General features: G+C 43.4%; 1 protein-coding gene across 1 annotated transcript in view; it reads left to right on the plus strand.

Annotated features, from left to right (window-relative positions):
* Positions 1-14404, plus strand: part of LOC123786485 (uncharacterized) — a 67991-nt gene that overhangs the window by 31013 nt on the left and 22574 nt on the right. The window contains exons 4-5 of the mRNA XM_087860550.1: positions 12219-12322; positions 13500-13574. Coding sequence (XP_087716676.1) covers positions 12219-12322; positions 13500-13574 — 179 coding nt within the window. The remainder of the gene's footprint in view (positions 1-12218; positions 12323-13499; positions 13575-14404) is intronic.

The raw sequence follows: 14404 nt of genomic DNA on the forward strand, positions 1-14404 counted from the left end.
TCGGATTAAGCTTGGGATTCCTAATATTTCAATGAGGTTGAACTAGAGGACAGCAACTTTCAGCTACAACATGCAGCAGTGTTAACTACAGTGATTGTGTAGCACATGACATTCTCAGGACTTACAGCTGTGGTTTGTACCTTTGATCCCCTTCATTCAGTTTTCCCTCCCGTCACCCCGTGCCTCTGGTAACCATAAATCTGATCTCTTTTTCTATTTGTTTTTCTATTTGTTTTATGTTTTAGGGTCCACATATAAGTGAGATCATCTAGTATTTGTCTTTCTCTGCTGACTTATTTAGTATAATGTCCTCAAGGACCATCCGTGCGGTCTCAAGTGACAGGATTTCCTTTTTTTTTATGGCTGAATAGTATTCCATTGGATATACAGACTACATTTTCTTTATCCATTACTCTGTTGATAGATACAGGTTGTTTCCATATCTTGGCTATTGTAAATAATGCTGCTATGAACATGGGGGTGGCAATACTTCTTCAACAGGCTAACTTCTTTTTTTTCAACATGTTAGTCTCAGTTTGTTCAGCTATGTAACCAGAAGTGGAATTGCGGGATCCTTTGGTTATTTTAATTTTTATTTTTTTTAAAGATTTTATTTATTTATTTGACAGAGATGGAGACAGCCAGTGAGAGAGGGAACACAAGCAGGGGGAGTGGGAGAGGAAGAAGCAGGCTCATAGCGGAGGAGCCTGATGTGGGGCTCGATCCTATAACGCCAGGATCACGCCCTGAGCCGAAGGCAGACGCTTAACCGCTGTGCCACCCAGGCGCCCCTGGTTATTTTATTTTTAATATTTGAAGAAAGTTCATAGTTTTTTCCATACTGGCTATGCCAATTTATATTCCCACCAACAGTGCACAGGAGTTCCCTTTTTTCTACACCTTCATCAACATTTGTTATCTTTTGTCATTTTGATAATAATCATTCTAACAAGAATATCTCGTTGTGGTTTTTGTGGTTTTGATTTGTATCTTCGTAAAGATTAGATGTTGAACACCTTTTTTTTTTTTTTTTAAAGATTTTATTTATTTATTTGACAGAGATAGAGACAGCCAGCGAGAGAGGGAACACAAGCAGGGGGAGTGGGAGATGAAGAAGCAGGCTCTTAGCGGAGGAGCCTGATGTGGGGCTCGATCCCATAACGCCGGGATCACGCCCTGAGCCGAAGGCAGACGCTTAACCACTGTGCCACCCAGGCGCCCCTGAACACCTTTTTTATGTGCTGGTTGTCCATTTGTCTTCTCTGGAGAAATGTCTATTTAGGTCCTTGGTCCTTTCTTTAGTTGGTTTCTTTTTTCTTTTATATTCTTTACTTTCTTTTCTTTCTTTCTCTTTTTCGCATACAACTGAGTTGTATGAGTTATGTATATATTTTAGGTATTAATTTCTCTTCAGATACATGATTTGCAAATATTTTCCCATTCCATATGTTGCATTTTCATTTTGTTGATTATTTCTTTCACTGTGAAGAGGCTTTTGAGTGTAGTACCACTTTTTTTTTTTTTATTTTGTTGCTTGTGCTTTTGGTGTTATTTTTAAAATATACTTACCAAGACCAATGTCAAGTCGTTTATTCTCTATGTTTTCTTGTAGGAATTTTATGATTTCAGGTCTTCCCTGTAAGTCTTTTATTTGTTTTGAGTAAATTTTTGTGGATGATGTAAGATAGGGGTCCAGTTTTGTTCTTTGACATGTGAATATCCACTTCTCCCAGCATCATTTACTGAAGAAGCTGTTTTTTTTTCTCCATTGAGAATGCCTCCCTTCTCAAAAACCGTATGTGTCTGGTTTATTTCTGGGCTCTCTCTTGTGTTCATTAGTCTATGTGTCTGTTTTTATGCCACTACCATAAGATTTTGATTTACTATAGCTTTATAATACAGTTGAAATCAGGCAGTGTGATGCCTCCAGCTTTATTCTTTCTAGAGATTGTTTTGGTTATCCAAAGTCTTTCATTGTTTCATTCAAATTTTAGGATTTTTTTTTCTTACTGCAAAAAAAGTCATTGGAATCTTGATAGGAAATTCATTGAGTCTATTGGTGGCTTGGGTAATTAACATTATTTCTTGCAATTCATAAACATGCAATACCATTCAATTCATTGGTGGGTTTCTTTTTTTTTTTGTATCTGTCATCAATGTCTTCTTGTTTTCCGTGAAGAGATCTTTCACCTCCATGCTCAAGTTTATTTCTAAGTATTTTGTTGTTTTTCTCCCTAACATAAATGGATTGTGTTCTTTGTATCTTTTTCCTTATATCTTTTTCAGATAGCTTGTTGTTGGTGTATAGGAATGCTACTGCTAGTTGTACATTTATTTTCTATCCTACAACTTTACTGAATTCATTGATTAGACCTAACAGGGTTGTTTTTATAGTCTTTAGGATTTCTATATGTCACCTGCAAATAGAGACAGTTTTAACTTCTCCCTTCCCAATTTTTATGCCTATGATTTCTTTGTCTTGTCTGATGGTTCTGCTAGGACTTCGAGTACTGTATTGAATAGGAGTGTTGAGAGTGGGCACCCTTGTCTTGTTCCCCATCTTACATGACAAATTTTCAGTCTTTCACCAATGAGTATGATGTTAGCTGTGGGTTTGCCGTATGTGGCCTTTATTGTGTTGAGGTACGTTTCTTCACGATCCAATTTGTTGAGGGTTTTTATCATGAATGCATGTTGTACTTTGTCAAATGCATGTCAAATGCTTTTTCTGTATCTATTGAGATATTCATATGATTTTTATCTTTCATTCTGTTAATGTGATGTGTCACACAGTGATTGATTTGCATATATTGAACCATCCTTGCACCCCCTGGACAAATCCCAGTTGATCGTGGTATATGGTCCTTTAAGATGCTGCTGAATTCAGTCTGTTAATACTTAAAGAGAATTTTTTCATCTATATTCATCGGGGACACCAGTATATAATTTTCTTTTCTTGTAGTCTTTTTATTTGGTTTTGGTATCATGGTGATACTGGCCTCTTAAAATGTGTTTGTGTGTATTCCTCTTATGTTGATATTTTTGGAAGAGTTTAAGTAGTACAGGTGTTAATTCTTCTCTTACGGCAGGTCTAGTAGTGAGGAACTCATTTAGCTTTTCTTTGTTTGGAAAAGTCTTTGTCTCTCCTTTATTTCTGAAGGACAGCTTTTCCAAATAAAGCATTCTTGGCTGACAGGTTTTTTTCCAAGTGGAGATGTTTTGACCTGGAAGTTTCATTGAAGAAAGGTGACTGTGATCTTGTTGCCCTAGGCCAGAGTTTTCTGCACAGCCGTATTTCCTCTGACCCTCTAAGGAGGCATGGAAATCTGCCAGGGAACAAAGCCACACAGACAACCTCCTCACGTTAAACCCAACCCCCTGACAAGTGGTGGTGAAAGGCCAACCAGGCAGAGCAGCCTGAACAGCCAAGCAGCAGGCCCCTCCCCCAGAAGACAGACCGGAAGAACAGGTAAGTGACACGCTTATTTCCTACAGGACTGCAAAACTCCAGCGCCAGGGGAAACTAATATATTGAGGTCCAGGTGTTCCCTCAAGACTCATTTATACTTCAAGCTAAAATTTTACATTTATTTAATTTTTTTTACCTTGTTACCATCTCAAATACTCTTATTTCCCAATTTATGATTTGAAGTGGGTTTTTATATTTTCATATCTACCTTTTATACTTTTTATACCTCATACCAATCCTTTTCACACTACTCCATTTTGTTATGTATGTGAAATGTATATGTTATATATATAAGTTCCAGATTGTTTGCAATTTTGGGACATGGTGTCTTCTAAGACAGAGACCAAAAATCAATCAGGAACAGACAGATCACCCTGCCTTGTCCACCCTGAGTGCTTATAGTCTCTCTGCCCCACTGTAATGACTGTTTAGGATAATCGTGGCTTTGTTTGGGTATCTGTGGTAGCTTCCGACCACTTGGAGTATTTTCTAGAGTGCGTCTTCCTTGGTTTGTGGTTGATATTTTGGACTCTGTGTATTCGCTCAACCATCCCTCAATAGAATGACTAGAAGGAGAACTCTCAACAAAGAAAAGAACCGGAGACCATGTCCTCTGCCACAGAACTAATGATAAGGATATAAGCATGATGTCAGAGGTAGCATTCAGGATAGCAATCATAAAATCAATAGCTAGGGTAGGAAAAAGCATTAATGACAATATGTAATGTATAAGGGCAGAAATGAGATCTAATCAGGCTGAATTGGACGTTCTAACAGCCAGGGTCAATGAGGCAGAAAAGATAATAAGTGATCTAGAAGATGGGCTGATGGAAAGGAAGGAAATTGAAGAAAATAGAGAAAAACAACCCACAACATATGAAGAGAGACTTAGAGAATTTAATGGTACATTGGAAAGAACCAATATCAGGATCATTAGGACAAAGAAGGGGGGCTGGAAGGTATATTTGATCAAATCATGGCTGAGAACTTCCCAAATCTGGGGAAAGAAACATGCATTCACGTCCAAGAGGCAGAGAGGACTCCTCCTCAAATCAATAAAAATAGATCAACACCACGACATATAATAGTGAAGCTTGCAAATCCTAAAACCAAGGAAGCTATGCAGAGAGTAGCTAGAGGGAAGGGATTTCTTACATACGGAGGGAGGAACATCAGAATAACATCAGACCTGTCCACAGAAACCTGGCAGGCGAGAAAGGGCAGGGTAATAAATGAGAAGAAAATGGAGCCGAGTACCTTATTTAGCAATGCTATCATTCAGAATGGAAGCAGAGATAAAGAGTTTCCAGGATAGACAAACTGAAAGAACATATGACCACCAAGCCATCCCTACAAGAAATAATAAGGGCGATACTGCAGGCGAACAGATCCCGAGGGTAACAGACCAGAAAGTAACAGAGACAATCTACAGAAACAGGGATTTTAAATACAATGGCACTAAATTCATAGCTTTCAATACATATTCTGAATGTAAATGCTCTGAATGTTCCACTAAAAAGACAAACAGTACAAGATTGGATTTTAAAAGTAAGACCTATCCGTATGTTGTCTACAATAGACTCGGTTTGAACCTAAAGCCCCTCCAGATTGAAAGTGAAGGGATGAAGAACAATTTACCACACTAATGTATCTCAAAAGAAAGCTGGGTAGCAATCTTCATATCAAACAGATTAGATTTTAAACTAACGGCTGTAGTAAGAGATGTAGGGGGACACCGTATCATACTTAAAGGGCCTATCCAGCAAGAAGACTTAAAAATTATAAATTTCTATGCTTCCAATGTGGGAGCAGCCAATTATATAAACCAATTAATAACCAAAGTAAAAAAACTTATCTATAAATTACGTTAATGGTGGGAGACTTCACCACTTCACTCACAACAATGGACAGATCATCTAAGCAGAAGATCAAAATAGAAACAACTTAAAAGACATTATCAGTGAGGTAAAAACACAATCTACAAGACGGGAGACCGTAGTGCAAACCATGTGTCTGAAAGGGGCTCAATATCCGGAATATACAGAGAACACATAAACTCAGCAACAAAAACCAAACCAAATGTAATGTGTCAATGTGCAAAAAAATGTGAATACACACATCCTCAAAGACACGCACATGAAAAGGAATTTGAAAAGATACTTGACTCACTAATTTTTAGGGAAATCCACATTTTATTTTATTTACTTATTTTAAAAAATATTTATTTGACAGAGAGAGACAGCGAAAGAGGGAACACAAGCAAGGAGAGTGTGAGAGGGAGAAGCAGGCTTCCGACTGAGCAGGGAGCCTGATGCGGGGCTTGATCCCAGGACCCTGGGATCATGACCTGAGCCGTAGGCAGATGCTTAATGGCTAAGCCACCCAGATGCCCCAGAAATCCACATTTAAAAAAGCAATGAAATACCATTTTTCATCAAGATGACTCTTCCACACACACACAAAAAGAATTAGAAGAAAAGAAAAGAACAAGTGTTGGCAAAGATATGGAGAAATTGAAACCTTGTTCATTGTGTGTGGTAGGAATATTTGAGCATAGTTGTGAAATCAGTATGGTAGTTCTTAAAAAAAATTAAAATTAGACTTACCCTGTGTTCCAGTAATTCTACTTTTGGGGTATATACCCAAATTAATTGACACCATGGTCTTGAAGATCTGTCTGAACATACATTTTCATGCCATCATTAGTCATAATAACTAAACCATGAAAACAATCCACTATCTGTCCAAGGAGAAACAGATGTTGTTTATACACACGATGGAATAAGAATGAATAATATCTCAGAAGAGGAAGAAAACACTGACATATGCCACAACATGGGTGAACTTTTACATTAAGTGCATTCATAAAAATGCAAGCTTTGACTCCACTTTTGGGACCTACCCAAGTAGATTCATAAAGACAGAAAGTAGAATGGTGTTGCCAAGGGCTGGAATGAGGCAGTAATGGTAAGTTTCTGATTCATGGTGTAGAGTTTTAGTTTCACAAGGTGAATGAGATGTGAAGTTGGGTTAGACGGAGGTTGTAGAAAGGGTATTAATGCATTTAATACATTTAAAATGTATTCCATGAACTTAATGTACTTAATGAAATATAAACCTATAAATGGTAGATTTGTAGACGGTAGATGGTAGATTTTTGATTATGTGTATTGTACGTCAATAAAAATATTTTTTCTTTAAAAACTGCAAATACAGAGAAATGAACACAGGACAATTTAGTCTTGCCGTTTTGGTGCTGCTATTTTGTCTCACCCATTTTCCTGGAGACAACTTTGATCCAACAAAATGTTCTCATTCTGTGCCCACTTAAAAGCTTAAAATCAGAATTTTCCAAAACATGAAAATTTTTTCAAAACGGTATTTTCAGAGTTAATTTAATAAGACATTTTATTCCTTGATCAATTTTTAAAACTATAGCACAATTTAAAATTCTATTTTATCTACTTTAACTTTAATTCACTGATTTTAAAAATCAGAATCAATTTTTTATGCAAATGGCTTGGATTTTTTATCCATATCATAGTCTACTGACTGTGGGTTCTGCTGTTTTACATTTTGCTTATGTGTCATTATTTTTACCAAGTCAACTTTCCTGATGCCCATTATGAATATTAAAATATTTTTTGCCCAGTTTTATTGATATAATTGATCACTGTATATAATTGACACACTGTGTATGTGTAAGGTATTATGTGATAAGAACTCTCAGAATTTACTCTCTTAACACCTCTCAAACCATAGAGCGGTATCAACTGCAGTCATCATGTTGTACTGTAAATCCCTGTTATTTATCTTAAAACTGGAAGTTTGTACCTTTTCACCATTCACTCAATCCCTGCCCCCGCCCTCCCCTCTGTTTCTTGTTACTTTAATCTGATCTGTTCTTCTGAATTAGTTTTCCGCCTTTTCTTTTCTTTGTTTTAGATTCCACATAAAAGGGAAAAATGTCTATGTATCTATCATCTATATAGTATCTATCTCCCTATATATATCTATACCTACACATGTATAGTGTTTGCCTTTCTCTGTCTCACTTGTTTCACTTGGCATAATGCCTCTAAGTCCAAAACTGTTATCACACTTAGCAGGATTTCCTTTTCTTATGGCTGATTAATATTCCATTATGTAGGTAACACTTCTTTATCCATTCACCACTAATGGGCACTGATGTTTTCCTTGTCTCAGCTATGGTAAATAAAGCTTCTTGCACATGGAAGTGCAGGTATTTCTTAGACATATTCCTTTGTTTTCTATGGAATGTTCCCAGACGTGGAGCTGCTGCACATACGGTGGTTCTGTGTTCAGTGTGTTGAGGACGCTCCATACTGTTTTGCACAGTGCCGGCGCCAGTGCGCATAGGCTCCTTTGCTCCACATCCTCACCAGCATTTGTTGTCTCTTGTCGTTGTTATGACAGCTGCTCCAATTGATGTGATAGGTCATTGCGCTTTGGGCTTGCGCATACCTGCTTATCATTTGTTTATGTTCTCTGGGAAAGTGCCAGAGCACTGAACACTGTCTCTGGGGTCCAGGGGCAAGACCAGTCTCCATTAGACCTTCAGGGTCCTTGTTTGGACATACAAGGGTGGGTGCAGAATCACTCTTCTGGCTGAGGTGAGGGTGCTGGAATAGTAAAGAGGACACCATGGGAGTGGACAGAAAAAGGAGGAAAGGGAGGTTTCTGTGGTCCCTTATTCTGCTCTTGGAGCCTGGAGATCCTGCTCCTTTGCCACTCTGACTCTGGAAAGCCACTGCCTTGAGGACACCCAAATGAAAGCACCCCTTTCTTTGGTGGTGTGCCTGCCTGGGGCTGTACCACTAGAGACAGAGAACGTGATGCAGGGTGCTTCCTTGTCCGTGGTGCCTCATCAGTTCTGCTGGAGATACTGGAGCAGGAAGAGTCAGGCAGAGGCCATTGTGGTTGTCCCCTTGCCCAGAAACAGCTCAAAACTTTTAGTTGCGCTTCTCCCTACAGTCTAGCTTGTTAAAAGGGGAGGTGGGCTCCAAGATCTTCTCAGTTATTCATTCAGTAACTATACACTAAGCACTCCCCTATGCCAGGTACCTTGGTGGACCCATGAGGAGAGCTGAAAATACCAAGAGCTCCCTGCTTTTAGGGGCTCACAGTCTAGAGATGGACAAAGCACAAACCAAAAATGCGAAAGAAAAGAGCAAGTGCTATATACGACGACTGAAGTGTGTAATGAAGGAAGGCTGGGGAGTCATTGGATAGGAAAATATGAAAGGCCTCACTGAGGGTGACATTGCTGAAAACAGATTGACAAAAGGGAGCTAGACCTGCACAAGTCTGTGTGCGGTGTGTCAGAAAGAAGGGACCGCTGTTGCAGACACTCACTAACAGAGCTGGTTTGGCCAGAGGAGGTGAAAAAGGCAGCCCTCGTGGCTGGAGGGACACTAGGAGGAGAGCAGAGGGGAGGGAGGAAGGCAGGGAGAGGTGCTGAGGCCTGGGAGACTGTTACTTATCTATTGTTCCTATGTTACTGCCTTGCCCCAATACCCTGAATCTTAAAATGTATATATTTAATTTCTCACAGTTTTTGTGGGTGAGGAGTCCAGGCACAAATAAGCATAGTTCCCCAGGCTCAAGGTGTGTCAGAGGCTGCAGCAGTGACTGAGGCAAGACTGGCAGAGGATTTTCTCCCAAGTTGGCTCACATGATTCGGGAAGCTGTTTGGACTCAGAATCTGAGTTCCTGTGTGTCTTCTGGCCTTGGCACAGGCCAAGTTCTCTGCCATGTGTGCTTCTACACATGGCAGCTCAAAATATCTGTGCTCGATTTTTGGTTCAGAGATCAAGAAGAAAAAGGGAAAGGGAGTGAGACGCAGAACACAAGAAAAGTAACTAGGAAGTTAGAAACTCTTTGCAATTGAAACTTAGACATCACATTTCATCACATTGGCTGCATCCTATTGGTCAGAAGCCAGTAACTAACCACCTAATGGTTAGAGAGTGATGCCTATACCACAAGTCTGGATCGGTGGGAGCCACTGTGAAGGCTGCTCCGCTCATAGACAAAAATGAGGCAACTGGGGCGCCTGGGTAGCGCAGTCGTTAAGCATCTGCCTTCGGCTCAGGGCGTGATCCTGGCGTTATGGGATCGAGCCCCACATCAGGCTCCTCCGCTAGGAGCCTGCTTCTTCCTCTCCCACTCCCCCTGCTTGTGTTCCCTCTCTCGCTGGCTGTCTTTCTCTGTCAAATAAATAAATATAATCTTTAAAAAAAATTTTTTAAAAATGAGGCAACTGGGTCTCATTCTAATTATAATGGGAAACAATTGAACAGTTTAACTACAGAGGATAGCAATATCTGCTTCTTTGTTCATTTCCACCCCATCATAGTGCCCACATTTACACAAGGCCAAGTGGGAAAGTGTTCCAATATTACATTGTTGGAACCCAGGCCTCTGTTGAGCGGCCCTCCATGCCAAGTCCCACCCCTTCTTGTAATTCTTCCATCCTGAAAATTGTGCTTCAGATACACAGGGGACCACCCCACCCATGTTATATTATCCACATACACCTGATGATGTCTCTAAGAAGTGGATTCTAGCCTGATCCCCACTAAGCAGCTTGGGAAAGTGGGGAATATGTGAGAGACACAATGATTTAGGACTCAGAACTGGGAAAACAAAAAAGGTCTGAATTCAGCTCTGTCTCCTGAAACCTCAGACCCTGGTTACATTTCCAGAGAGTGGTGGCTATGGCATTTTTGGCTCATAGTGTACAGTTAAGGAGATGACATGGGGGAGAAAAGTAAACAGTTCGTTGCCAAGAGACGGCAGAGGCCAAGGTACTGGAATCTTGAAGAAGCGACCTCACTTCCTTGGTGATAGGCCCCAATTGAACTTAGAACTCTGGTAACCAGGCACATACATTCAACGAAAGCCTGCTTTCCAGCTCACTTGAGTGGAGACGTCAAGAGAACAAGATGTTCTTTTGCTGTATTCCTACTTTCAGGGGCTTTGGGCCCAAGAAAGTCCAGAGTGAGAGACTTTTATGTCACTGTAGACATCAGCTCAGCCTTCTTCTCTGAAGCTTCTGGTTATGTGGCAGGAGACACCAATAGGTAACACAAGGCAGCTCAGGGCAGCCCACTGGAGAGCAGGCAACAACAGTGATCCTACTTCAGCAGGCCCACAACTCTTGCCCCTCACTAAGTGTGTGTGTGTATGTGTATGTGTGTGTAGAGGAGGGGGCAGAGGAAGGATGCCCTTCCTAGGCAGAAGCAAGGTGCCAGGTGTTGGAACCTTGCCCATCTTTCATGTTCACACCCCAGGTCATAGCAGGCAGGATGAGAAGCTGAGTGCTGGGGACCAAGCTCAACCACCTGTATGTTAATCATGAGCCCCAGGGTTTCATCTGGCTTACTCTTTGTTGGATGTCTTTTCTGCTGCTCCTCTTAGCCTTAACTGGAGAACACGATTTCTAATGGGGCTGGCCCCTTGTGGCAATGTCCCGTGAGGCCACTAATGTCTCCTGGCCCCATATATATGGGGCACTGCATTTTCGGAGCTGCACCCAGGAGATCATTGATGAGCTGGTCTGTGACTTCAACTATTCCAACTTCCTAGACAAGTGTCAGGTGCACCAGACCGCCCAGGATCAGTGCTGCCTGAGGTGAGAATGGGAAGAGGGTTCTCCACACCCAGGGCCCCCACACAAATATGGGGGCAAACCTGTGGCCCTCCTATGCTCACATGATAGCTACAACCACAGGTTTATCTATCTGCCCTGTACTTAAGTACACATCAGATACCTAGGAGCTATCATGTTAGAATGTGCATCTGAGAGGGGGAGTAGAACCAGAGGGATGAATAGTTGGAGGGGAAGATTCCCCCTTGGGAGGAGCCACCTTGAACAGCAGCGTGGAGCTTGGAGTTCGTGAGGATGATCAGGATGCAAATGCCCTCCTTCCTTCCCTCGTCTCTATTTGCTCCTGGGCCATCCTGTCCTGGGCCCCTCAGTGAAAAAGAATAGAGTGAAATCCAGGGACTCCAACCAGGCTCAGGCCACATTCTCAGCTTTCTGAGCTCTAGCTCTGACCTGTGACCCCTATCTAGGACACTAGTCTCCCATGTGAAATAGCTGGGTGAACAAACCTCCCCCTGTTCTCTAGGAGCTGTTCAAGAAGCTGCTGCCCCATCAGTGCCTGGGCTCCGTCTGGTCCAAGCGCAATAAGCCTGGCAGTGAGCACCTGGCACCCACAGTCCGGGCCACTGTCACCCAGTTCAACGGTGTGGCCAAGTGTGTCATCACCACCTGCCTTGGCAACCCAAGCATGACAGCCCGGGACAGGGCCATGGTGGTGGAGCACTGGATCAAGGTGGCCAAGGTATGCAACGGGAAGCCCAGCCGAGGTGCTCTCCTGAGTCTCGGGCACTGCTCTTCCCTTGATCAGGTCTCAGGGTGGAAGGCCCTGGTCTTTGCCCTAGGGACTGTGCAGTCCCTAGGCTCTTCCTTCCAGAGGCTGACTGTGACTTGCATGGCCCAATGTTGGGATGCTCAGTTCCTACTTGGCTTCTTCCTTGGAGTGAGGTAAAATCCTTTCTCTCCCAGCAGTGGGACTCTCTGGGCCTCACGTGTGCCCTTCGGCAGGTCCCTGGACATCTGCTTCATCCAGGAGGAGTGATTTAAACTGAGGGTGACTGAAGCTCTAGAGAAAATCAGCCTCCACTACCCACGTGACAGCTCATTCTCTTCCCTCCCCAGGCCTGTCAAATCCTGCAGAACTACTACTCCCTGAATGCCATCGTCTCGGCTCTGCAGACTGTCTCAATATACCACCTCAAGAAGACATGGGAGAACGTTTCCAGGTGAGACGGTCTCTCTGCATGGATGGACCAGGATGGATGAGGGATCTCCCAGAGGCCTGTCCTCTTCCCCCTCAGCCAGCTTGGACCTCCTGGGAAGCAGCAATCCCTGACTACAGGACCTGGGCTGGCAGGCGGGTCTCTCAGCCTCCCTGGAGAATAGGCCACCATGTCTCCTGCTTTAGAAATCAGTTTTCCTAAATGTTCCCCCACAAGGCTGAGCTGAATAAATATTTTCATGTGTTTACAACCACTAAACTCTGCCCAATTGAAACCAAAATTGACCAAAACAGAGCTGCTCAATTAATATGGGAATGGAGTCATAGGATGACCTACATCAGAGCTCTCTCCCATGTCCTACAAAGACCTTAGTGCTCAGAGGATCCCAGAGAAAACTGTTATCCAGCCAGTTTGACACTTTGGGGTTCTCAAATAAAAGGGACTTGCACTCAACCCTGCCACATTATTCCTCCAATCGTCCTGCCTCCTTTCCCTCTATTCAGGAAGTGCTTTCAAAACTTTAAAAAGCTGGGCACTGAAGACAACCCACAGAGCAGGAAACTAGTCATCAAGGTAGCATGGAAGGTGCAGGCCTGGAAAGAGAAGAAGGGTGTGAGGGAACAGGGTCCTGCATGGATGAAATAGGGAATGGCCTGAAGCATTCCTTGGAGAGGGGAAGCCTTTGGCATGAATGTGGTGACAGGCTGGGGTGAAGATTCCGTTGGGGGTGGAACAACCAGGTGCTGCTCAACCAGATTCCCTAGCCTAGACACCCTGTCTCTCTGTGTCAACAGCTAGTCCAGATGGACACCTGTACAAACCTTGAAAGCCCAGAGGACAGGGCTCTGCTCAGTGAAGGGGTTGGGATGGGTTGAGGGCCACAACAATAATGATAGTAATACGATACTGAGTCCTCAGGGGACGATGGGAGGTAGGTAGAATTCTCACTTTTCCTGATGAGAAAACAGGCTCAGGGAGGCCAGGCTTCAAGTTCAGGGTCACACATAGAGTGAATGTTGGAGCTGAGATTTTTCTAGAATCACTCATGGCATGCTTAAGGATAATGTTTATCAGTTATCAGCTGACTTAAGTCAGATGTCTAGGGTCTGAATTAAAAGATGGTGGGGGCAAGTGGACTGAGGGTATTATGGTCTCAAGGATCTTGTCCTTGGCCCTACAGGAGCAACCATCTAATAAATCTGCCACCCTGGTGATGGCCCTCCGGAGAGCCCAGAAGAAGAGGCTGCAGAAGAAGGTGAGTGTGCCTGAGGCCCAGGGCCTCCAAAGTCAGAGGAGAGGGGCTTCTCCCTGAGGGCTGGAAGCCTCCAAATCAGTACAGGTGGGACTTCCAACTCCAACTCCACTTCTTGTTGCTTCTAAGATTCTTGTTTCAAAGTGACCAGCAGGAGGGTCTAGAAAGCTGGATCCAGAATGGGTTTCGGTATGGGGAGGAGCCCAGGACTATATACCCTGTGATTTTCTAAAAGCAGGCCCTGGAGGTGATTAGGAAGAGTATGATGTTCTTGGAGGGTGAGGGGAAAGGGAATTGAGGGGAGACTGCTAAGGGTCCTAGGCTGCTCCATGTGGGAAACTGGGGTGGGCAAGGCGGCTGCAGCATTTTCAGGGGAGGGTCCCTGTGGGCACCAGAGAGCAGGGACTCATCCCAACCCTCCCCCTCATGACACAGGGTGTCGTGCCTTTCCTTGGCACTTTCCTCACCGAGCTAGTAATGTTAGATACCGCCATGGAGGACTATCTGGAGGTGGGTGAGCCTGAGGATTGTGGAGGAGGGGCCAGAATCCGGAGGTTTGGGAGCAGAGCGCCCCTATACTGAGCCCTGAGCTCTCAGTACTTGGCAAACCTCCCCTCATGACAGCCTCACAGTTGCCCTTGTGAGCTGGGGTCTCTTGCCCATCTCAGTGATAAGTGAAGGGACGCTGCACTTAGGACACAGCTCCAGGTGCCCAAGACTGGTGAAGCAGCAGAGCTTCCTGAAGGCAAAGCTGCATGAGGTCTGTCTGAGTGGACCTCAGCCTCCCCCGGTGAGTTTGCCCGTGGGGGGAGAATGAAGTCAGGACCCTCCAC

This window comes from Ursus americanus, unplaced genomic scaffold (genome assembly GCF_024610735.1).
Source record: "Ursus americanus isolate L20-20 unplaced genomic scaffold, mUrsAme1.1.p SCAF_68, whole genome shotgun sequence".
Taxonomy (NCBI): Eukaryota; Metazoa; Chordata; class Mammalia; order Carnivora; family Ursidae; genus Ursus; species Ursus americanus.